Genomic DNA, 27,039 nt, shown 5'->3' on the forward strand with positions numbered 1-27,039 from the left:
ACTGTCACTGCATTATTTCATGTAGTTACGTAATTTCTGAAAGCCTATTAATTTGTAGTCGTATACGAGATATGACTATGAAACAATGACAGAAAAAATACAACAGAACTACCAATCTAAGTAAGTAAAAGGATCCTTATGCTTTGCTTTGCATTCTGGCGATGAAACACACGACAAAGTTATCTGAATTGCCTTGTGACTGAAATGGTCTCCAAGAGCACACATCAGCCTGGGTCTAATTTTCCGACAATGACTGAATCACCCAAGATTAAGATCCATGCCATTTCTCCTATATCAGTTTCTCCTTACTCTCCTCTTCCAGGTGGCATGAGAGGGGTCACTGCTGACAGAGGCAATGGATGAAGGCAACCAGTCAGTGGTGTTGGAGTTTGTGTTCCTGGGACTCGCCACCTCTCCGGAGATCCAGCTCCTTCTCTTCCTCTTTTCCTGTGTGTTCTATGTGGCCAGCCTGACGGGAAACCTCCTCATTGTGCTAACTGTGACCTCTGACCCTCATTTACAGTCCCCCATGTACTTCCTACTGGCCAACCTTTCCATCATTGACTTGATATTTTGCTCTTCCACAGCTCCCAAGATGATTTATGATCTTTTAAGAGAGTGCAAAACCATCTCTTTTGGGGGCTGTGTAGTTCAGATCTTCTTTATCCATGCAGTTGGGGGCACCGAGATGGTGCTGCTCATTGCTATGGCCTTTGACAGATATGTTGCCATCTGTAAGCCCCTCCACTACCTGACCATCATGACCCCACGGAGGTGCCTTTTATTTCTAGTCGCTTCCTGGACCATTGGCCTTATTCATTCAGTGACTCAATTGGCTTTTGTTGTGGACTTGCCTTTCTGTGGGCCTAATGAATTAGACAGCTTTTTTTGTGACCTGCCTCGGTTTATCAAACTTGCTTGCATAGAGACAAACACATTGGGATTCATGGTTACTGCCAATAGTGGCTTTATTTCTGTGGCCTCCTTTTTAATTCTAATCATCTCTTACACCTTTATTTTGGTGACTGTTCAGAAAAAATCTTTGGGGAGTATGTCCAAGGCCCTCTCCACTCTGTCAGCTCATGTGACTGTGGTTGTTTTGTTCTTTGGGCCATTAATCTTCTTCTACATGTGGCCATTTCCCACATCGCACCTGGATAAGTTCCTTGCCATCTTTGATGCAGTTCTCACTCCTTTTCTGAATCCAGTCATCTACACTTTTAGGAATAAGGAGATGAAGGTGGCAATGAGGAGACTATGTTCTCAGTTTGTGAATTACAGCAATGTCTCTTAAATATGCAGAGGATTGCCCTGTGATGTCATTCTTTGCGCTCTGCTTATGTAAGAGACTTAGAGGTCATGGTTTTCTTACATTTGTTTGTTTGTTTGTTTGTTTATTTCGAGAGAGAAAGAGAGCACAGTGGGGGGAGGGGCAGAGGGAGAGGGAGAAGCTGACTATGCACTGAGCAGGGAGCCAGATGCAGGGCTGGATCCAGGACTCCAAGGTCATAACCTGAGCCCAAGTTACACACTTAACAGACTGAGCCACCCAGGCACCCTGGTCATGGTTTTCTTATCTCACCAGGGGTCTTACCTCAATGTGGTGCCAAATAGATTTAATATAAATTCAAAACAATCCCTTTTGAAAGGCAGCATGTGGCTCACTGTTCATTTTCTATTTTCCCCATGTAAAATAGACTCTCTTACTTTAACGATAAATATTAATTTTTACTTGATGTGATTTGTCTTACTACACAGCTCGTTTGTTTTCTCTCTTTGCAGCTCGTTCTCTGTTAGCTTCCCTCATTGTTCTATTGCTAATCTGGCTTTTTCAGGGTACAGTAAGGAAACAGTAAGCATAGCAGTTAATTGGAAAGGCAAAGTTTGGTGACAGGATGGTTCGCTTAGTAAAGGCTGTTAATTAGTTTTGGAAAAAGGATGAACTGTGAGATATCATAGACAGAGCATTTGTAGGAAGCAGCTCTCACTCCTTGGGATGCAAAATGAAGGGAAGAATTTAGAATTACTAAAACTTAACAATAAAAAGCTATTAAAATCTCAGAGGAAGGACCCGGAGAGTTGAAACTCACATATCTGTAGAAGGGCTGCTGCTTGGCTGGCGCTAGGGTCTCTGAGCTTAGAGGAGGGCAGAGACACCACCCCTGGGGCAAGGGTGCTGCTGGCTAACACAGGTGTCCCTGAGGAGGGTGTGATGAGGTGAGGTCCTCCAAGGTTGTAACGCAGCTGCTGCCTGGGAAAGAAACCAAGGTTGCCAAGGGGAACAGTGTGGTTGGGTGATGCTCACAGGCATGGTGAGCAGAAAGGAAGCCCACAGGCAGCAAACAGGAAGGAGCAAGGAAGTCCCTTCTTCCTCTTCCAGCCTTGCAGTCTCCCTCTAGTGTCCCCTAAGGGCAGAGCTGGCCAAAAAGAAATGAGTTTGCAGAGCCTCACCTCCTGCATCCTGACAGGGTACAGAAGGGTAGCTTAGAGCTGAAAGATAATAGTTCATAAAGCACACGTAGTTACTTAAGAAATTATGAAAATTCAATTAGGGAGGGTCTCACGGTTTTTTAATTTTAAGGTAAATCACCTCATAGAGTTTCCCCATTTTAAAAAGTTTCAGGTACTGGAAAATTAGTTAATTAGCTCAAGATCGGAAAGGGACTGTTCAGAATATCTAAATCCAGAGTCTAGATTGCCAGGCTCCTGGTCCTTTGCTGCCTTCTGTCACCTTAGATCTTGTGTCTTCAGTGGCCAAGTGTCATTTCTCCATTGGGCTGTGAAGTTGTCACTGACGGGTACCAGTGTATTATTCACCTTGTCTCCTGAGTGTCTGTTCGTCAAATAGCAGAGCTTCAACAAACGTTCATGAATGATTTTCACTTAATAAATCTATTCTGCCCTATTTTTACGTTTCTTTTCTGATTTCTTGTTTCAGTTAAGTAGAGCTTTCATTTTGGACAGTTTTAGTGTTACCAAGAAGCTGCGAATGTATTCTAGGGAGTTTGTATACAGCCCTTGCTTCAGTTTCAACCATTTCTTCTAATGTTATCATGTTTCATATCTGGGGTCCATCTGTGGTACAAGGAGAGATCAACACTGGTGCATTCCTATTAACTCGATGCTAGATTGTATTTGGATTTCACCAGTGTTTCCATTAATGTCCTTTTCTTTTCTAGAGTTCAATCTAGGAAAGCACATGACATTTCGTTATCATAATTCCTTAGCATACTCTGGTTTGAGGGTTTCTCAATCTCGCCTTGTTTATAATGGCTGTGATGGATTTGGGGGATATTGGTCCGGTATTTCATAAATCTCAATTTGGGTTTGTCTGAATTTTCCCCTCAAAATCAGACTGGAATTTTATTTTTTTGTAAAGAATACTATAAAGATGAAGTGGCTTTTTTATTAAATCATACCAAGTGGTACGTAATGCATACATGTCATCCCAAGCAATGTTAAACTTACTCAATTCATTTATCAAGGGATCTTAATGAAAGAGAAGTGACTCATGACATGTTACTTCTGCAGCTATCTTTTACTTACAAATTTTTAGTTTTTTATTTCAGTTTCATGCCTTATTTATATACAGAGAAAATTGCTATTTATGAGGCTATTCTACATAATTTGTATTAATTTCTCAGAAAGTGAATATTATCAAATTATCTAAGGACGCTTTTATTATTCATGATTTATTATTTATCATTCAGGATTTAAAGTGGCAGAGAAGGGGCGCCTGGGTAGCATGGTCGTTGAGCGTCTGCCTTCAGCTCAGGGTGTGATCCCAGCGTTGATCACGGGCGTGGTCCTCCGCTATGAGCCTGCTCCTTCCTCTCCCACTCCCCCTGCTTGTGTTCCCTCTCTTGCTGGCTGTCTCTATGTCAAATAAATAAATAAAAATCTTAAAAAAAAATAAAGTGGCAGAGAAAATAACCGAGATGATCTTCTTAAAGAGTAGTTTCATTTCTCCCTCCTATGACTCATTTAGAACACTTTCCTTTGTTGCTCTGATCTCAATGAATACATTTTTAGGAGACAATTTCCTTGACTAACTGACCTTAGTTGTGCAATCCTTAATCATGATAATATTAGTTGGTCACTATTCCCTAGTTCAAGTAATTAGCTGTATTTTCCATATATAGACACGTTTTATATACCTCTGTGCATTTGAGATAATAGTCTGGGAATAGCTCCAAGGGAAGGATGAAGTAAAGTTGACAAGAGGACAAAGGGATTAAACTAGATAAACTTCAGGGACAAGGAAAACTCAGGTAATGGTTTGCTATTTGTCTATTTCAATTATGTTTTGGCCCAGAAGCAGGAAGAAACAGGTAGTGGTGAGGAAGTGATGAGCAGAGAAGGAGAATAAACACAAATGGTTGTCAACATGAACTGAATTAACCTTAAGTAGGTATAAGTGATATTTGAAAAAAAATAAATAAAACCCCGATTTCATAGAATCATGATGGAGGAAGGATAATTGAAAACCTGCTTAGAAGAAAAATATCTAGGGATCTAACTCACCCTAAAGTAAACTAATGTAGTGTAGGTTAAGTTTAGGTGGTGGAAGGATGGAGAAAAAAGTAGGGAACTAAATATGTAATGTTTCACAACCAGTAATCAATCCTCCTGATTTTGTTTATGTTCTTTAAATGTTTAGAGTTTTTCTAGGTCACTGCAGTGAGATGTTTGGTGGTAAAATGGGGGGTGGTTAGGTAGAGTGTCAAAGATGAAGGGAGAGAAGATGATCCTAAAAAGGAAAACTAAAGGAATCGACGTGGTTAAAACTAGAGGGCACAGATGAGTGACCTTTATTTGCTTTTACCAGGTTAAAGGATATCAAACATTTATCTGAGGGAGTTGCTGAGAATGTCTTTATGTTCACAGAGAAAGAATCAAGTGGCCATCAGCTTACTTGAAAGGATGAGAGATTTTCTTTTCATAAGGATGAACCTTTGGTCTATTATGTTAATAAAAAGCAAGACGCCAAATAAGAAAATGAATTTTCAAACCGTGTAAACTGTAGAGAGACTGACATGTTCAGGATGGAGAAATGAAAGAAAGGAACTGTGTCAGAACACATTTTTAGATCTCTTCCAACTGAGTGATTTTATTAATTGGGGATAATGAGCATCTTTCTCTCTTTTTTTTCCAGAACATTTTGAAATGAAAATTCCTATGAATCTATTCTAAGGGGTTCCCCAATTCTAATTCCATATAAATCAAGACATTTATTTATTTATTAAAGATTTTATTTATTTATTTGAGAGCGAGAGAGAGAGAGCATGTATGAGGGGGAAGGGCAGAGGGAGAAGGAGAAGCAGGCTCTCTGCTGAGCAGGTAGCCTGATGGACGTGGGGCTCCATCCCAGGACTCCAGGATCATGACCTGAGCCAAAGGAAGACACTTAACCAACCGAGCCATCCAGGTGCCCCTCAATCAAGACATTTAAATGATATTCCATAAGGAGGGCACTTGATGGAGTGAGCATTGGGTGTTATAGGCAATGGACGAATCACTAAATTCTACCCCTGAGACAAATAATACACTATATGCTAACTAACTTGAATTTAAATTTAAAAAATTTAAAAATGATGATTCCATTAAATGCTGCAGAACCTGGATTTTCTGCATGCCATGATCATTTACATAGTCTAAATAAATAATGGCTATAATTCGTGTCATAATTCTTGAGTGTAATAACTAGGCCAGAACTAGAGAACTCAGGGTGGAATATCTTCTAACGGCGATGGCCTTAAAGGAGCAGCGGTTTCCATGGAAGTCTGCAATGTCTCAAGGTGATTGAGCACCCAGAACCCAGTGTCTCCTTCTAGAAGCTGTTGAGACTGTATCTCAGAGGCCCTGGAGAGACACTCAAGAAATTTGAATAGTTGAATACAGGAACCAAGTAAGTTTCCAGATCTCCTATTTGTTATTGTAGTATTTTGTCTTTTTTGTTCTTTTAGGGATGCAAACTAGATACCTTTCGTCTTTGGCCCATTTATCCTTCTATTCTCAGATTTAACTCTCATTCTTGGAATCTGGCTCTTTCCTCCTGAGCTCATCTGTTCTTGACCTGTCTCCTGCAGCAACCAATCCAAGCTCATCCTTCTTGGGTAATGAGTCAGGTTTAAAATGAATCAGTTATTTCTTTGTTGTGGAAATCATCACTTCTTGCACACATAAGGTCTCAGCGAAGGAGAGTCATCTGGTAACTTATGTGTTTGTCTATAATAGCTTAATATGGCACCTTTCCCTTAAGCAATGCCAGTAAAACTAGGGGATGCAGTATGTTAGTCAAAAGTTAGGGGATACATATGTTAGTCAAAAAGAAAGCAACTCTAATGCTAGCAGGAAGCAATTCTGAGCCGTGGGACATTTGAGATTGCATATTTGAATGAGCTTCCAGTCTGCCATTTCTTACTGTTTGTCACAATTTTCCCTCTCTAACTGACCATCTTGGACTCCTGCTTCATTCAAAAGCCAATTTCCTGTTGTCTTCCTTTCTGTCATCTTTCCAACAATTTCCTTTCTGATTTGAAAAAGGTATTTAACTTTCTTTTTCTCCAAAATTGTCCTTTTTGCCCTCCAGCTAGACTCTGTTTTTATGGAAGCTTTACACAGAATTTTATATATATATATATATATATTCCCCCCCCCCCCCCGAGTGACTCAATCCTTTTCTGATTTTGCTAACCCTATTCCTTACAAACATATTAACAGTCAGGTTTATCAGGATTTCTTTGATCTTCTCACTTGATATTTTCTTTTCCTTTTTTTAGAGAGAGAGAGAGAGAGATGTGTGAGTGAGTGAGGTGGGGGGAGGAACAGAGGGAAAGGGAGAGAGAGAATCTTAAGCAGGCTCCATGCTCAGTGTGGAGTGCAATGTGGGGCTTGTCTCATGACCCGAGAAGAAATCAAGAGTTGGACACTTAACCGAATGAGTCACCCAGGGGCCCCATCAATGTTTTTTTTCCTTTTTTTGTTTTTGTTTTTGTTCTTCACATTTCAGTTTGGAGGAAGCATCATTTATATTTCCAGGTCATAGTATATTCTCATTGTCATTCCTATTTCATGGAAGCCTTGGAAGAGTTTGGCTAACACACTTTTCCCTTTAGTGATCAGCAGGAGTGCTTTGTGCCTTATTTTTCTGCCCATTTCTAGAAAAATTTTGATTAGTTAGTTCATAAATCCTGATGTGGAGGTTTGGTTTTAAGTCATTAAATGGCTTAAACCACTTTTACTTAAAATTGTCCTGATAACTGCTACCTAAATATTTGTTGAATGAATGAGTGAATTAGCCAAGAAATCCAGCCAGCATCATTTCTTAGCTGCTTTTCAGTCAGAACAAACAACTACGGTACACAAAACTTGCCCCAAGTGTCCTGTACCATATCTGGGGAGATAAAACCCATGCATATTTATCAGAAAGCCACTGAAAAATTACTGTGACAGAAATCCCGGATGTACAAATTCAGATGAAAAAATGTCAGAATACTGAGAGGAGACTCTGTGAATGTGGAAATTGAACTAGAAAGGAGCAGAGTGTGTGTGACTCCTCCATATTTGATGAATTACACCATTTCTTCAAGTGTTCTTATCCTTTCTAGGGAAGGGAATCTGTATGTAACAGACCAAAACTGCATTTTCGGTCATGAATGTGGACTTCACAAAGGCAGGAATTCTTGTTCCATGCTGTATCCTCAGTGCCCAGAATTGTACTTGGCATTGTGCGCACTCAAACATATTCACTGAATTAATGAACAAAAGTCATTTCAAAATCATTCAGAGAATCACTCAGGATGAAATGATATACCTAGTTGTCCAAGAACAAATTGGTTGGCTGATTATCTTGGGATAATCCCAGGATAGGTTCCTCATCATTGGTGGATATTAGTTGGTCAGACTTGGTCCTACATGTAATAGAAATCAGAAGTGTCTTATATGTAGTTTCAGGGAGAAGGTCCCGATGCACTACCTATCCTTCCTCTTCAATATCTCTTCCATCTTCCTGACAGGCTCTCTGAAATTTCCTCTGTCAGATTCATTGCTTAGTGATAAAGTTTTCCTTTTCTCCCTAAAACATTTGTTCACTTGTGAGAAGTTGTGTTGTACAGAATAATGGCCCCAAAATATTCATGTGTTAATCTCCAAACCTGTGAATATATTACTTTACATGGCACAAGGGACTTTGCCAACGTGATTAAGAACTTTGGGATGAGCAAATTATCCTGGATTATCTGGATCAGCCCAATGTAATCATATGAATCCTACCTTACAAGTGGAAGGCAGGATGGTCAGAGTCAGAGAGGAGATATGATGGCAGTTGGCAGAGTTTGGAGTGATGTACTTTGAAGAGGGATGTAGGGGTCTGAAGCAAAGAATGCAGACAACCTTGGAAAAGGAAGGTATTGGATCCTATCCTAGGTCCTCTAGAAGGAATGCAGGTCTGCTGACACCTTGATTCTAGCTTGGAAGACCGACCCATTTTGACTTTCTCATCTTCAGAACCGTGAGATCACACATTTGTGTTTTTGTAAGCCATGAAATTCCCAGTAATTTGTTACTGTAAAAATAGAGAATGAATACATATAGAACTAATACGAAGTTCTATTTAGGGCAAAAAACATTCCGTGGGAGCCATGGGTTCTTGACCCTCTATAAACCCTCCCACCAACTGACTTTGTGATAATGAGCAGGTTACCTTGTATACCTCTTTCTATATAAATTATTTCATTGGTATGACATGGAGTCATGGAGTTGTACTAAATCAGAAACAGCCACTGAGCCTTGGACCTCTGATTTATTTCTGGCAGTTTTTTTATCCTTAAGGAACTGTCATTTTGTCTCCCCAATCTGAGATCTGGCTACCATCCTTTAGCTTTTTTCTGCCCTTTATCTCTGTAACTCAATTGTTACCTTCTCTCAAAGCCATAGACACTGTCTGGCTCTTTTCTACTAGGTTTTTAAAAGAATTGTATTTGTTGCTTTTTTCTCTGTTTGAAATGTATTTTGAAAAAGAAGAGACTGCTTTTATGTGGCAGCATTCATATATTTGGGGATCCAATGAGTATCTATATCTATCTATCTATCTATTATCTATCTATCTATCTATCATCTATCATCTATCTATCTATCATCTATCTATCTATCTATCTATCTATCTATCATCTAATTTCTGTCAGTTTATCACATATTTTGTTAAAAGTTGGGATTTTTTTTCTTTCAGAAAGTGAGTATGATTATAAGATAAAATGATTTTTTTCCAGTTTGAAATATATCAAGGTCCCTTTAAAAAATATTTTATTTATTTGAGAGAAACAGCAGAGAGCACAAGGGAGGGAGGGGAAGAGGGAGAGGGAGAAGCTGATCAGGAAGACTGATGGGGGGCTTGATTCCAGGAACCCAGGAACCCGAGATCATGACCTGAGCGGTAAGCAGATGCTTAAGCAACTGAGCCACCCAGGTACCCCATATCAAGGGCCCTTTATTGACTACTTTAAATTAATAATTGAGGCCCATATTTTGTTTGATGGCAGAATTTTCTTGTGCAAATACTTATTTGGTATCATTAATAGCTAAAGGAATGAGCTTGGGATCCTGTGATAATTCCTAATTTGTAACATAAAACATACTATTACCTTAGTGAATTATAATATACTTTATTTACTCCAGGGTCATTCTTCAGTCCCTTTTATTTCTTCCTTCATTCAACCAGTGTGAAGCACTCATTAAATAACTGGTGTGTTAGTCACCACTGGTGATTGTGATGGATGTGGGGGATACTCATATGAACTATGATGATCCCTGTACCCAAGAAACTACACATTACTTTGAGAAATGGAAATTTATATTATCAGGAGAGGCAGAGCAAAATCAATGCTAACAGTGCAGAGAGAGTAGAAAGACTGAGGCAGATTTGGAAGATTTCACAAGGGAGGGAGCATTTGAACTGGGACATTGAAAATTGGGACAGTAGAGAACAGAATGAGAAATTCTGAAAGCTGAAAGAAGGAAAACATTTAAAGTATAATCAAGCAATAGGAATAACAGAACAGAGACTCTGAAAGCTATATGCTGTGTATGAAGAATTGTTAGGTGGCTCAAATGAGCGGCTGAAATCCTATCCATAAGAAATCATAGTCAAAAGTATTTGAAGTTGACCTTGTATGTTACTGAAGTAGAATGCAGGACAGGAGGAAATAAGAAATAGCCATGTGATAGTAGAAGAAAGCAGAAGGGACACAGGTCCAGAGATGGAATTCATTTAGTTGTAGCAGTTCTGAATCCATACTGGCATTGGGAACCAGCTACCTCCTCTAAGTAGAAGTCCAATGTGCATGTGATGAAGATTATTTGGCTGTGGGAACTGTTAATATGATAACTGTTTTCATGTGCCAGAGGCTTCCTTTTGTGAACACTTACACTTGCCGAGGCAATTGTTTTTCATTTTCTTTCTTCCTTTAGGGAATATGAAACCTGATCCTGGTGTCTGAGGCAAGGACAGAATGAACCAGTCAATAGTATCAGAGTTCGTGTTCCTGGGACTCTCGAATTCATGGGAGATCCAACTTCTCCTTTTTGTTTTCTCCTTTTTGTTCTACTTGGCAAGCATGATGGGAAACCTTGTCATTGTGTTCACTGTAACCTTGGATGCTCATCTGCATTCCTCTATGTATTTCCTCCTGGCTAACCTCTCAGTCATTGATATGTTGTTTTGTTCAATCGCAGCCCCGAAAATGATTTGTGATATTTTTAAGAAGCATAGAGCCATCTCTTTCTGTGGGTGTATTACACAGATCTTCTTTAGCCATGCTGTTGGGGGCACTGAGATGGTGCTGCTTATAGCCATGGCCTTTGACAGGTATGTGGCCATATGTAAGCCTCTGCACTACATGACCATCATGAGCCCAAAGGTGTGTCTATACTTGTTAGTCACTTCTTGGGTCGTTGGCCTCATCCACTCATTGGTTCAATTAGTTTTTGTGGTAGATTTGCCTTTTTGTGGCCCTAATGTGTTGGATAGTTTTTATTGTGACCTTCCCCGGCTCCTCAGACTTGCCTGCACAGACACCCAAGCACTGGAGTTCATGGTTACTGTCAATAGCGGACTCATTTCCGTGGGATCCTTTATCCTGCTGGTCTTTTCCTATGTCTTCATTTTGTTTACTGTTTGGAAACATTCCTCTGGTGGCTCATCCAAGGCTGTGTCCACACTGTCAGCTCATATCACTGTGGTGGTTTTGTTCTTTGGGCCACTGATGTTTTTCTACACATGGCCTTCTCCCACATCACACCTGGATAAATACCTTGCTATTTTTGATGCAGTTCTCACTCCTTTTCTGAATCCAGTCATCTACACATTCAGGAACAAAGAGATGAAGGCAGCAATGAGGAGACTGTGCAGTCGTCTTGTGCATTACAGGAAGATTTCGTGAACAGATGGTATGAAGATACGAAATCACAGATTCTCCCTCATGGTGGTTGTAGAAAAGACATTTTGCAATTTCAGAAAAATCCTCAAAGCTTAAGACATGTTATATGCCTAGAAATCTACTATCTATGAAACTATGATATCTTTTTCACTATTAAGTTATAAGTCATGTTGTTCTTTGATATTCTGTACATCAAAGTGTTAAAAAGTGAATAATATATGCTTTGTAACCTACATGGTTAGGAGAATGCCATCATGCAACCGAGTAAATAAAAAAGTTTTATGTTTTTCCTACATTGTACAGATTATTCTATTGATAGACAAATTATGCATTTATATTATCCTCCATCTTCTTACTTGAGTTTATATCTTGTTTGCAATTCTCTTTGTTGTTAGACTGCTTGCTTCTTATTTCTCCATCCCTTACATCCTTATCAGTCTCCTCTATCTGGCAGTGTAGGAAATTGTTAATTCTATGTGAGAATTACAGATTTTTAAAGCTAGATTGGATTACCAACATCATTGCCTTTAATCCCTTCTGTTGCACTAGCTATAACCCAGGAGATGAGGGGTGACTGGATTTAGCCCAGGGGTAGAACCGAATTTATCAGAGATCCAGGTACCAGAAACATAGACCCTGGTTGCCTTGTCAATGTCCATTCAACTTCAAATTAATTTTGCATTTGAATTTCTGAACATATTCTACTCTTTCAGCTTTTTCCTATAAGGTCTATCTAATTTAAGAGGTTTATACCTCTTATGTGTATTCCTTCTTTCTGGTAAATTTCTCAGTGAGCATTGAGCACTTCCTTTATCATTTCTAAATCCTTCCTTAGTTTCTACCATGATGATATGTTTCCTTGTTCAGGTCCTACCAAAGCTGAGTCTTAAACCATTGCACTAATTATGAAAAACACGTTAAGCATTAATTATTAAGCAGGATTCTTTTGTCTACAGTGGTATCCAGAGATTTTTTACTAAATTGCATTTTGTAGGCCTAAAGTCCCCCCAAATACTTACAATTAGTGATGTTATTTCTCTTGTGGGAAAGAAATGTCATTGATTAACTTTGTACTCTGCTTAAGTAAGTGACACTAAGATCATTTCCCCTCTCCCAGAAAGAGAAATTAAAATATTTCAGCAAATATAAAGTGAAATATTTACAGAATATGTATGAAGGGTTTTTTTTCCCATACATTGTGCAGCTTGTTACTTAACAAAATTACTAGACAATGTAACGGAATGCAATAACTGAAGTTTCCTTCACGAGGCAATGCAATTATGATTGTCTGTCATCATTTGTGTTCTAGGGAAGGTAATAAGTGAGGTGACTCATATGGTGCTTTTGACAATCTAGGTAGTGTTCTCAGGGCTTTACATTGAATCTTATGGAGTGGATACTCTCACCAACCCCATATTACACAGGAGGGGTCTGAGGCACAAAGATGTTAAATGTGCTCAAGCTGAATTAAGTAGTCAGACTGGACACAAAGCCTTGTGGTTTTGATGCAGGACCTGTAATCTTAACTCTTGCGCTATAGTGAATTTCTGGTAATAAAAGATAACAGAATAACTCCTTTACCTAAAAGCAACCTCTACTTGTGGCCTTCCTCTGGTGACCTCATCACCACCAAAACCCAGTATTTATGGGGTTAGTAAATTTACAAATATTTTTTGTGTATGTATAACCAACCAGGCATTTTGTCCAAGGCACTCACTACTATCAGGGAAGTTGAAATGCCAGATTTCCCTGATATACTGTAGAGGAAGGAGTCTAAAGGCTCAAGAAGATGTTTGAATGGATCTATTATGTGTAACCTACTTAGATACCCCCTAACTATATCCCTCTGGGGGGGGCTGGGCAGCATGGCATCACCAAGATTGCTTTAACAAAAATGTCGGGAGGAAGGCGTTATGGGATAGCTCAGTGAGTATACATGACAATGATTCTCTCAGAACTTTCCCCAAAGGTACCCTTGACCATGTACTTGCATAATCATACACTAGGAATAAAGGAATATCAGAACATTTTGAGGACTGCTGGACACAGAGTCTGAGCCAAAATGTATACTCAAATCCCTAAAGGGTCATTGTGGTCCTTTATTTGAAAGGAGGCATGTGGGAGTTAACTATATACAGAGTCCCAGTCTAGATCTGGTGCATAGTGGGTCCACCAAATGACACTCCTTCCACCCTGTGGTCCTTACACCATTTCCTGGATGTATAATTTGAACGGATGTACTTGGTCATTGGTACAATTCCCACACTGTTTCCTTGCCCTGTGGCTTTCAGGTATTGTAGAGGGGAAGGCACCAAGACTGTCACATCCACACACTCAGACAGTATTTTTAAAAGTACATTATATTCTGTAGGGATAGTGGTAGCAGTAAGATACCCAAACAATATGGGAATGGCGATCTCCACCCTCTGCCCATTTAATTCACCACTACGGCCCCTACAAAAGTCAGGCAGATCTTGGAAAATGACAATGGGCTATTGTAAACTCAATTCAGTAGTAGGCCCAATTGCAGTTGCTGTACCAACGATGGTATTTTTGCTAGAGCAGATTTTTTATTTTTTAAAGATTTTATTTATTTATTTGAGAGAGAGGGAGAGAGCAGAAGCAGGGGGAGTAGCAGAGGCAGGCGGAGAAGCAGACTCCCCACTGAGCAGGGAGCCTGATGCAGGACTCGATCCCAGGACCCTGAGATCATGACCTGAGTCGAAGGCAGACACTTAAGCAATATCAGGCACCGTAGAGCAGATTATCACAGCCTTGGGTATATGATACGTGGTCATTGATCTAGTAAATTTTCTTTTCCATCTCTTTCAGAAAGTAACGTTAGAAACAGAATTTATATGGAATGGACATCAGTAGTTACATTTCTACCCTTTGTTATAACACAGTCTGAAGAGATCTGAATAATCTGGATGGTTTGTGTCTATTTAAGATTGTCTATTATACTCACAACACCATGCCACCAAACCAGATAAGGAAGAAACGACAAGTACATTCATGCTTAGGTTGCACATATGTGTTGTCCAGGGAGTGAATAAATTGCATAAAGAGTAAGGAAATTGCCATATCATTAAAATTTTAGGATTTCAGAGATATGGGTCAAAGACTTAATCATAGGAGAAAACCCAGGGGAAAAGGTCCTTGACATTGGTCTTGGGAATGATTTCTTGGATAAGACACCAAATGCACAGGCAACAAAACTAAAATCAAGAATTGAGAAGTTATCAATCCAAAGAACTTCTACACAAAAGGAAAAGAATCAATAAATTGAAAGGGCAACTTACACAATGGCAGAAAATGCTTGCAAATTCTATACCTGAAAAGGGGTTATTATACAAAATATTAAGAAATCATGTAACTCATAGCAAAAAGCAATTGATCCAATTAAAAAAGGATATAAGACCTGAACAGAAAAGACATTTTCCCAAAGAAGACATACAAATGGACAACAGACACATGAAAATTTGCTCACTGTCACTAATCATCAGGGAAATGCAAATCAAAACCACAGTGAGATTCACGCCACACCTGTTAGGATGGTTATTCTAAAAAAGACAAGAAATAAATGGAGGAAGGATACGAAGGAAAGGAAACACTTTTGTACTGGTTGGTCGAAATGCAAATTGGCACAGCTGCTAATTTACAGTAAACATTATGAAAGTTTACTAAGAACAATATGGAGGGGCACCTGGGTGGCACAGCGGTTAAGCGTCTGCCTTCGGCTCAGGGCGTGATCCTGGCGTTATGGGACCGAGCCCCACATCAGGCTCCTCCGCTATGAGCCTGCTTCTTCCTCTCCCGCTCCCCCTGCTTGTGTTCCCTCTCTCGCTGGCTGTCTCTATCTCTGTCAAATAAATAAATAAAAATCTAAAAAAAAAAAAAGAACAATATGGAGAATTCTCAAAAAATTGAATACAGAGCTACAGTATGATCTAGCAACTGTATTTCTGGGTATATATTGAAATGAGATGAAATCAGGGTGTTGAAGAGATACCTGCACACTCATCTTCACTGCAGCATTATTCACAGCAGCTAAGCTATGGAAACAATGTAAATGTCTTTCAATGGATGAATGAATAAAGAAAATGTGGCATATATACATACTGGAATATTCAGCCATAAAAGGCAAATCCTGCCATTTGTGATAACATGATCAGCCTGGAGGCCATTATGCTAACTAACATAAGTCAGGTAGAGAAAGACAAATAATGTACAATACCACTTATGTGTGGAGTAATTTAAAAAAAAAAGGAGCTGATTTTATAGATTTAGATAATAGAATGGTGGTTTATAGGGCTTTGGGGAGGCAGAAATAGGGAGATGTAGGTCAGAGGGTACAAACTTTCAGTGTAGGAAGATAAGGTCAGAGGATCTAACGTGCAGTGTGGTGATTATAGTTAGTAATATGGTATTGTGTACTTGAAGGTTGCTAAGAGTAAATCTAAAGCATTTTTATTACAGACAGACAGACACAGACACAGAGACAAATAGTCCCAAGAGTTTACTATATGAGGTTATAGATGTGTTAATTTTCTTGATCTTGGCAATCATTACACAGTATATGTGTATATTACTTCATCGCATTGTAAAAACTAAATATATACAATTTTGTTTGTCAATTATCCTGAGTCAAGAGAGAAAAAAACTGTAGGAGTTCAATGGTCTGGGGAATGTCAGGACATCCTCTTAGAGTAAAGGAAAATTACTGAACGTTGTACCTTCCACCATTAATAAGGAAGCACAATGTCTGGTAGATTTCTCCTGTTTCTAGAGGAAACACTCTATAACAGGAATAGCACTCAACTCGTGTAATAAAAGAAGTGAAAGGCTCTCAGCTTGAGCAGGGCACAGACCTGGAAAATGTTTTAATTTCCAGCATTTCCAGATTTGATGCAAATAACCCTTGTACTTGGACCATCCTACCTGCCATTCCTGTAGTATTAGAAAAATTGGTAGTGAAAAAAGAAAGGATGTGTAGTTTATAACAAGCATCAATTGGATAATCACAACACATTTTTTTTAATAGTTCTGGACCAACCATTTCCTCCAAGGATTACAGTTCAAGTGAAATACAGACACATGATAACACAAAATATCACATCATACCATGGATCCATGTTAAAGAAAAGGAGGTGTTGGCACATGAGCATTGGATCTATTGGTCCTATCAAACTGTACCAACCAGAATCTGCTGTTCTAATGGAGGAATGGTACGGCTTACTGCAGGTGCAGCTGAAGCAGCAGCTTGGACTTGATACTTTGAGATATGTATATACATATACACAATAAATAATTAATGTTTAAACCCTTCTAATGAAAAGAACTTCAGGGAATACCTTTAGTTGTATGCTTCCCTTGGAAGGAAACAATAGCTGTGGTACAAATCTTCCTAATTTGTGGCAGGCCTATTTGTTTGGTTTGTCCAGGGACTAAGAAAGAATGAGTTTATACAATTATTGGCATGGAGTTCTAGGGAGACGTAGGTAGCTGGACTTCTCAGAAAAACAGAGGATGACAGTGTTCATGCCCATATAAGAGCTTAACTGAGGTTACTCGTTGTACAGGAATAAGATGACCTGCCCCTCTGGTTGTCAGTCAGCCTCTTTCCCCAGCTGTGCTAGAACTGCTTCAGCGGCATCAAAGCATAGCAGAGCTGATGTCTCTGCATAAAATCAGCTACATGAATTTCCCACCACTAAGGCTGATTTGCTTACCATTGCTGCTGGTGCCCAAGCTGCCAATACAAAAGTAAATGGTCAGCTCCTTGCATGGTACCATATCTTACCTTACTCAGAGAGGACTAGGACTCTTCACACCTGTGACAGACTGAATTAAGGTAAACCCTTCCTTTATGGAATGAGGAGATGCTTATCTTCATAGGGATATTTTCCTCTATTTCTATGTCTTTCTCTAATCTTGCTTCACAGGGAAAAAAATTATCTATAAAAATATATCTTATATATTTAAATATTTATATAGAAATATATGATACATTTATATAAATATATAAGATATGTTATAAATATAATAAATTACAAATATCAAAAATACTTATAAATATGTATGCTATACATATTATGTAAAATATATAATGTACTTTATAAATAAACTATAAATGTTTGTAACATATGTAATATATGTCATAATATATGTTTACATAATATAAATTATATGTCATCTATTTATTTGTTAATTTTGGGTACTTCTTTGCCTTTCCTACCCACAGTGGTACTGTCAGAAATACCATTTATTGATTCATAGTATACTTCGTTGCCTTATCTGTGGTTATGGTTTGATATATAATACTGCATTTGGGCATATTTTTATAGGAAGTAAAGTGTGACCATGGGTTTACACACCCATTGCATTCACTGGGCTTACCTGTGCTCTAAACCCCAGAAACAACTGGCTTGCTAGAGTAGTGTAGGGGGCTACAGAAGGCTCAGCTTTTGTATCAACTGGGAGATGAACATCTTGAATTTTAGGACACTACCTGATGCAGTACATATCTTAAACCAGTGGCCAATATATACATTGCTATCTGTTTAAAAGCTGGAATATATGAATCCAAGGTAGAAGAAGTTACTTTAACAATAAGACCAAATAATATATTGGGGAAATTCATGCTTCCTACTCATGTGAGCTTTGATTTAATGGTAAGCAAATCAGCCTTAGTTGAGTTGAGAGCTATTCCTTACAGAATATAGAATACAGAATATGTTTCCACCAGAAACAGGAGAAATCTACCAGACATTGTGCTTCCTTATTAGTGGTGGAAGGTATAGCTGTTTTATTCACTTTTTTAAAAAAAGATTTTATTTATTTATTCGACAGAGATAGAGACAGCCAGCGAGAGAGGGAACACAAGCAGGGGGAGTGGGAGAGGAAGAACCAGGCTCATAGCGGAGGAGCCTGATGTGGGGCTTGATCCCATAACGCCGGGATCACGCCCTGGGCTGAAGGCAGATTTAGCTTAACCGCTGTGCCACCCAGGCGCCCCTGTTTTATTCACTTTTAAGCTCCATTCACTAGAATGAATTACTATATAGTTAAATCTTTGTATACATCTCTAATTACTCAATATAATGATTGCATAAAAATGAGGTTGTGTGTACTTTCTTCTACTATTTAAATTAAACACAGTGGCTTTTTTAGAGATGATCAAGATGATCATAATTAATTTTTTGAGTTAATATTTACCTATTTTTAGAGAGTAATTCTAATGGGTAATTATCAATATTTATAAAATTTCCAACAAAATAGCATAAAGACTTTAAACAAAAATATTCCACTTTATTTCCTTTTCCCTCTCTAGTGTCTTATTATGAGTTTTAGATCACTGGTTGCCCTGGTCAAACCAAATAGTTCTCTAGGGGTAAAGTCCCCTGATCCAGGAGCTCCTTCTAAACTCTCATGTTTTTGCGGTATCACTTGGTTATTGTCTTCTTGAGCTGTAACTAGCTTCATTTCTTCTAATGGCAGGATTTTATATGGCATTTTGTGTTAGAAAACACAGGAAAATTTCAAACTTCCTGACAGCAGATAAGAAAGACTGATGACACAGGAAGGTAACAAGGATAATTATATTTTTCTCCCCATTAGCTTTTCAAAAAAAGATGGGTATAAACTGATCATCTTCTGTGAAAAGGGAAGCAAATTTATTAGGAACGTGTCAAGTTTATATGATGGAAAAGGATTTTATAGACATTTCAATAAAAATAGAAAACATGGAGACCCAAAATCCAAAAGCCAAATAAATAATTTACAATGTAACAGCATTTTAAAATATGATGTGAAAGATTAAAAAAAAACCCATAAAGCTACCAGGAGATTAAACTAATTTTTTTCTGGTCCCTTAATGGTTTGGCATTATGAGTGTTTTATATGAATTTTATCTCTAAATTGTAAGCAGAAAGAAGAAAGTTTTAAAGAAGGTTGACAAATGAGAATTTTTTTTTTCATGGGAGGGAGAAAAAGATTCTAAGAGGAAAATTAAAATATACTGAGTTTGTTGAATCTTGCAAACAGAAAACTCAGGAGTGACTTAACTTGTTGCATTTATGTACAGAAACGCTTATTTGAAAAGTTTTTTCAAGATTTATTTTTCCCAGAATGATAAAAAGTAAAAGTAGAGAAGGCAGATTTTACTTGAGTATAAAGAAGGTTTTGTGACAATTTGAAAGATAAAAATGCAGAAAGTGTGAGCTGAGGGAGATATTAAACTCCCAATATTTTTATATTGAGAAAATTTATATGGATGATGATTCAGATTAGTGCTTTTCAAATCTAACAGCTGTCTGTAGATCCCTTTCACCTTGATAAATACTATTTAGAACTTCAGTTCCCAATATTTCCTTCATCTAAAAAGGATTAAATGTCTGGAGATCTGTTTGGAAGATTAATCGTTTCCATTCAGATCAAGAAAAAGGATTGATCACAACAGAAGACAAAGAGTTAGACCGTGTCTTTTGTATCATGGATATTTAATTAGTTACAAAATTATGTGTTTAATTAATATGTGTAAGAAATGTTATTTCAAAGCATAGCAAATACATAAGAGAAGGTGAGTTCAGAATACCATTGTTCAGTTTTTCCCTATGGATATTTGATAACTTTCAGGTGAATAAACACATCTTTGTGTCTCTATCTCTGACTTTTGCTCTGGACTGAGATTTTGATATGACCCTGTCTCAAGTCACTTTAAAATTGTGAGGACACAAACCTTTCAAGTTTCTGTATCCCTGATATTTGAACGGATGTATTTTTATCCTTTTAGTGCGTCTAGTTCCACGTTCATATCTTGTTCTGCCTTAAAGTCACTTTTCCTAAAAATCTCAGTTCTTAAATAGTTGATGGAGACTGGAGAGCCAAAATGCAAATGAACCCATGGTTCTATAGCATAGCTGATAAAGGCTTATTGAAACACTTTCTCAAGAGCCTTAGTGCCTAAAAGACCCTTGGAGACATAATACTATATTTGTGATTACAGAATTTGTCATGAGTGGGTCCAGAAAGTAATGCAAATCATAACCTCACAAACTACCATTTACTTAAAGTAAGCTTTAGCTTTCTTTCCTTCATTATTATACATATAGTTTCCTAATTTCTTTACCCTTTTTAAATTTCCATTTTAATCTTGTTTATTTCTTCTTTTTTTCTGAACTCCTCTTCTCTTCTACAATCCTTTACTTTCTATCTTATCTGTTGCTTAGGAACTATACAGTCTCTTTACCCATCTTCCTTAATTATATAATTGGACATATTTTTTAATCATCCAAATATGTCCTCTTCTTTCAGCAAATATCTATTTCCTGAAATATTAACAAATTCCTATTCTGTACTGGTGTGGTTCTAAGATGAGGCTCTTTACTCTGTGGGGGTTGCAGTACCATCAGGAAGGAGAACAAACAAAAAAAAATCAAAGAATCAATGAATTACATTTGTAGAAAGTACTATAAAGAAATACAGTGATTTCTGAGAGCAAATACATTTAATCTACAAAGGATGGTATTTATTTTGATCACTAAAAGATTATAATATTTTATCTATTATGTGGAAGGAGATAATCATAATGTATTGTTGGAATACTCTGGGAACCAAACTGAGGGTTACAGAAGGGAGAGGGGTGGGGGGATGGGGTAACCGGGTGATGAGTATTAAGGAGCGCATGTGTGGTGATGAGCACTGGGTGTTATACATAACTAAGGAATCACTGAACACTACATCAAAAACTAGCGATGCTATATGTTGGCTAATTGAAAATAATAATAAAAAAAAGAAATATCTTTTAGATATGAAATTTTGCTGCTGTGTGCTGGCCAGTGCCATTTTATTTTCTTATTCATTCTTTTATCTCATGTGTGGAGCACTATTAAGGACAAGTGAAATAAAGGGAAGTAAAATCAACATTTGCTAAATAGTTACACATTGAATACATGATGACGAACTTTATCTTTACAACTTACTCAGAGAATTAGTAGTATTCATTGCAATTTCATAGTTAAACTGAGGTTCAAGAATTTCATTAACTTGCCCAATATTAACTTAGTGGCCAAACCAGAGTGTAACTCTTGGTTTTGTGAATCCAAAATCCATGTTCTTTCCACTACGCTATGTTGCTTCTCTAAATAAAACTAAAATTACAAGGTAATGTGATAAGTCCTTATAAAAAGGTTTGAACAAAATACTTTTCACTGCACCGTGATGCCTTTTGTGCTTTAGGTTTCTCAGATCATGTGTTCAATATTCTAGGGCAGTGCTTCTCAAATGGTGAAGATGTAGGTTCCTCCCCCCACCCCCCCCCAATCATGGATTGATACGCTAGTAAATACAAAATCATACATCTGGGTTTTGCTGTGATGTAAAATTGCTAGATAAGTTTCTTAGCACTCTCAATTTCTATGCCTAGCATGATGCAAACTCATAGCAGACAGTTTATGGAGCTACACTTCTGTGTGGACCACTTCTTTATTACTTCAGGGAATCTAAATATGAATAAGTCATAATCTCTGCCTTCAAGAAGCTTACACTCTTTTGGTGAGTTAGAACTGTACTTAGGTTACTAAAACACAAGACATAGTAAAATAAATGCTAGTGATATAAAGCAAGACCTCACAGATGTGTTTAAAATTTAATAAGCCTTGAAGATAAATATGTTCCAGAGGTGGGGAGTTAGGAAGAAGGGTCTGTGTCAGAATAAGGATTGTAGTTTTGGAAGTGAATGAAATAGTTTAGAAGGGGTGAAGAGTTTTGTGTGATTGGAAGCAGGCTATATTAGTCTTGAACCAAAAATCAAAAGAATTTGGTGTTGAATTCTTATTACCCAAGTTGACCAATCTTGTATCTCATGAAAAGCATCATAGTATCCACCCTGGGAGGAAGAACAGTATTAAATGCAGAGAAAAGTTGGTGGCTATGCTAATAATAATAAAGCAAGACTTTGTAGATTTTGTAAACATTTAAGTAATATTAAAGATGAGTATATTCCCAGAGGTGGGGACTGGGATGGAAGAGAAGAAGGGTCTGTCTTCCAGGTAAATGCTTATGGACTCGGAAGAGGTTGCAATAGTGATTAGTTCTACGTGACTGGGGCCAGATCGTATTAGTTTTGAACCAAAAATCAAAAGGTTTGGCTCATGTTGACTATTGTTACACCTCAGGAGTAATCACAGCATCAACCCTGAGAGGAAGCAGAGGGTATCAAATGCAGAGACAACCTGGTGATAGAGAGCAGCTCCACCTGACAGCCACCAATTTTTCTGGGTAATCACATTTGAGAGGCCATGAGCATATCAGGCCGGTTCTAACTCTACAGTAGAAGCAGTCTTTCATAATTTTGACCTCTCCCAACTTATTAACATAATTATCATAATTTACATTTTCTCCTATTGTCCTTCCGCAGGTAGCAGTGCCAACGAAGCCAATGGATGGAATGAATCACTCCGCAGTGTCAGAGTTTGTGTTCCTGGGACTCACCAACTCCTGGGGTATCCAACTTCTCCTCTTTGTGTTCTCTTCCACGTTTTATGTGGCAAGCGTGATGGGAAACTCCCTCATCATGCTCACTGTGACTTCTGACCCTCACTTGCACTCTCCCATGTACTTCCTGTTGGCCAACCTCTCCTTCATTGACCTGGGAGTTTCTTCAGTCACTTCTCCCAAGATGATTTATGACCTTTTCAGAAAGCATAAAGTCATCTCCTTTGGTGGCTGCATCACTCAAATCTTCTTTATCCACGTCATTGGTGGTGTGGAGATGGTGCTGCTCATTGCGATGGCCTTTGACAGATATGTTGCCATATGTAAGCCTCTCCACTATCTGACCATCATGAGCCCAAGAACGTGCATCTTCTTTCTAGTGGCTGCCTGGATGACTGGCCTTATCCACTCTGTGGCTCAGTTGGCTTTTGTGGTAAACTTACCCTTCTGTGGTCCTAATGTATTGGATAGCTTTTACTGTGACCTTCCTCGGTTCATCAAACTTGCCTGCACAGACACCTACCGACTAGAGTTTATGGTCACAGCCAATAGTGGATTCATCTCTGTTGGCTCCTTCTTCATACTGATCATTTCCTACATCATCATCATTCTCACTGTTCAGAAACACTCTTCAGCTGGTTCATCCAAGGCTCTGTCCACACTATCAGCTCACATCACCGTGGTATTCTTGTTCTTTGGTCCTTTGGTATTTGTCTATATGTGTCCATCTCCCTCCATGCAGCTGGATAAGTTTCTGGCCATCTTTGATGCTGTTCTCACTCCTTTCCTGAATCCAGTTATCTATGCATTCAGGAATCAAGAAATGAAGGCGGCAATGAGGAGGGTATGCAGACAGCTAATGAATTACAGGAAGATCTCTTAAGTGATGCCTGTATTGTGAAGAGCCCTTGTTGATTACCGATGTTCATTACTGATGGTCAAACTGAGAGAAAAGCTCTTATTTGTCCTACCTTGATTTGACTATACATACTGATATTGAGTCTATTTTTATATTTCATTTAGGAGGGAGGGACATTCACTTTTGAAAAGAGAGAAGGAGTTACATATGAAGTATTTCAAATCTAAGATTATAATAATTTTGAGCCTCAATTCCTAAGGAATGATATTTATACAAAGTGGTAGAAATACAAAAGAGGATAGACTTCTTTAAGGCCTTCAGAACAGGGAGAGCTGTTTCTCTCTCTTTTTAACAGGAGTCTGTCTCACAGAAAGGAATTCCTACTGGTACTCAGTGGGGGACTTGCTGAAAGAAATGAACTAAGTCTTCTCATTTTATGCTGTAGCTTGCCCACATTCTACCCCTTCTGTGGGTCTCTTTCAGGGCTGTGCAAGGACAGCAGTGTCTTTGAGAGAACACACACACACAGAATTTTTGAGAACACACATACTGGAGCCCAGTGGGTGAACATCTGGGTAGAAACTATGTATTCTTAGAATACAAAGGACTGAGAAAACACCAGGACCTTTCTCCTTGGTTAGTATTGGTTAGTAAAATTAGTAAATTTTCATTCCCTTTTCTCTTCTACTTCTTTATCTTCACTTTTCCTCAGTCACTTATGGCCTCTGGGCTAGGAAGATGTCTCACCCCCTTCCCTCTCGTTTTTCAGGCTTTCTTCCTTCTCCTTCTCCCTGTGCCATGAGTCTTCCTTTTCCCACTTCCCTTCACTTGCTGCTCTGTCCCCTTTTAACTTCCCTCACTGCTGCCCTATTAATTTATTTATTTCTCTTCTGTTCTTTATTGAGGTATAATTGAAATATAATATTGTTAGTTTCAGGTGTACAAAATAATGATTCAGTATTTGTATATATTGCAGAATGATAACCACAATAAAGCTAATTAACATCTGTCACCATACATTATTCTGTCTTAAATGGCTCTATTATAACTGTGATAAATTGCCTCTTCCACAGCTTTCATGTCTTGAACAACTCGTTTTGGCCATAGAAGCTCAGCCATGGAGTGTGAATGAGGGGAGAATACCTAAGAGGCAAGGGTAGAGTCACTTAGAGCACTGTCTTTCACACTTTTTGATAGTGACCCACAGTAAGGAATACAATATACATTGCAGTATATACCCTGCCCCATCCCCATAAAGAACTGAAGCAAAGTTTCACATAATGATATTTACTTTTGATGAAGTTTTCTTTTTTTCCCTCCTTTTCTCTTGTCTTCTATGAAAAACTTCTTTACAACCTACTTTACGAGCTACAGAAAATCTGCTTACACAGCAAATTACACAGAAGATACAGAATTTCATGTACTGCTTCCAGTTAAGAGCAGAATGAATATGCCAAGATAAATGTCATGTCGTCCTAATAGAAAAAAACCAAATTCTAGTCTTGCTTTATTATCTATTATTACTATTATTTTGAATTTTTTAGCCATTAAATATTTTTCTACAGCATGATTTTTTAAAAAATATTTTATTTATTTATTTGAGGGGGAGAGACAGAGAGAGAGAGACAGCAAGTGCATACATGAAGAGGGGGAGGAGGGCAGATGGAGAAGCAGGCTATCTGCTGAGCAGGGAGCTGGATGTGAGGCTTGATTCCAGGACGCCAGTTTCATGACCTGAGCTGAAGGCAGACACTTAACCGTCCGAGCCACCCAGGCACCCTCTAGTCCCTCTAGTCTTGCTTTAATGTAGTATTTGATAGCAAAACATTTCTAAGTTTATTTAGATAAGCCGATCATGCTGATATATATATATGTATATGTTTACACACACACACACACACACACACATTTTTTCCTCCCAGGATTTTTTAAATTCCAGTTAGTTAACATACAGTGTAATATTATTATTATTTTTAAAGATTTTTATTTATTTATTTGAGAGAGAGTGAGTGAGAGGGAGAGAGAATCTGAAAATGACTCTGCACTGAGCACAGGGCCCAATGCGAGGCTTGATCCCACAACCAAGAGATCATGACCTGCGCTGAAACCAAGAGTCAGGTGCTTAACCAATTGAGACACCCAGATGCCCCTACAGTGTAATATTAGTTTCAGATGTACAATACAGTGATTAACACTTCCATTCAATACCTAGTGCTCACCACAAGTACACTCCTTAATCTCCATTACTTACTTCACGCATCCGTTCCCCAAGCTCTGTTCTGGTAACCATCAGTTCTCTATAGTTAAGAGTTTGTTTCTTGGTTTTACTCTTTGGTTTTCCCCCATGTTCATTTGTTTTGTTTCTTAAATTCCACATTTGAGTGAAATCATATAATTCTCTTTCTCTAACTTATTTCACTCAGCATAATACTCTTTAGCTCCCTCCACGTTGTAGCAAATAGCAAGATTTCATTCTTTTTTATGGCTGAGCAATATTCCATTGTGTATATATACTACATCTCCTTCACCCATTCATCAGTTGATGGACATTTGGGCTTGCTCCATAATCTGGCTATTGTTGATAATGCTGCTATAGACATCAGGGTGTGTGAGTATCCCTTTGAATTAGTACTTAAAAAATTAAATGGTAAAGTTATATATATAACCAAAGCAAAAAAAATTTACCCCCTGAAAAGCTTTCCATATCCATTTGGTTTTATTTTTTACTATGCCTTTTCACATTCTGGAATAACATTTTATCATAAGGTAAACATATATTTTCCCCCCCTTGATAAACCAGATTCTATTACTTGCATAGTCAGTGATACTTTCTGGTCATGTTACTTCTGGTATATTCTGAGTTACCCTATTAATTATGACTTTTCACCAACATAGCTAATTCCTATTTTACTGAGAGTTTTGAAGGTAATTGAGAATTGTCTGTCATATACAATCATTTTAGTAAACTAGCAAAGTTAATGAGAACATTAAATATAATGCCCAACAGACATACACATCCTACTTATACCTTCTTATAGGCAATAAATATTATTCTTAAATGAGCACATTCACTAACATGATCAAAAGATATAGACATTGTATAAAGACATAAGTCACACACACACTGCAACCAATGGTTCAATATTTCATCTTATTTTGAAATTATGCAAAGAACATTCACTAATTACTTCATTTAACACTAAGTCAAGGTCTTAAAATCGCTAAGGATATTAGACATTATGTTTAAGT

General features: G+C 38.0%; 3 protein-coding genes across 3 annotated transcripts; all 3 read left to right on the forward strand.

Annotated features, from left to right (window-relative positions):
* Positions 1–355: 355 nt before the first annotated feature.
* Positions 356–1,294, forward strand: LOC100472222 (olfactory receptor 4F6). Its single transcript, XM_002930301.3, has one exon. It carries the CDS (start codon positions 356–358, stop codon positions 1,292–1,294), a length of 939 nt encoding a protein of 312 aa, XP_002930347.1.
* Positions 1,295–10,508: 9,214 nt separating this feature from the next.
* LOC100472468 (olfactory receptor 4F15) lies at positions 10,509–11,438 on the forward strand. Its single transcript, XM_002930302.1, has one exon. The coding sequence runs from the start codon at positions 10,509–10,511 to the stop codon at positions 11,436–11,438; it is 930 nt and encodes a 309-aa protein (XP_002930348.1).
* Positions 11,439–22,875: 11,437 nt separating this feature from the next.
* On the forward strand, positions 22,876–23,814 carry LOC100472721 (olfactory receptor 4F3/4F16/4F29-like). The gene has a single exon (XM_002930303.2). It carries the CDS (start codon positions 22,876–22,878, stop codon positions 23,812–23,814), a length of 939 nt encoding a protein of 312 aa, XP_002930349.1.
* The last annotated feature ends 3,225 nt before the right edge of the window (positions 23,815–27,039 follow it).

The sequence above is a fragment of the Ailuropoda melanoleuca genome, chromosome 5, assembly GCF_002007445.2.
Source record: "Ailuropoda melanoleuca isolate Jingjing chromosome 5, ASM200744v2, whole genome shotgun sequence".
NCBI classification, from domain to species: Eukaryota; Metazoa; Chordata; class Mammalia; order Carnivora; family Ursidae; genus Ailuropoda; species Ailuropoda melanoleuca.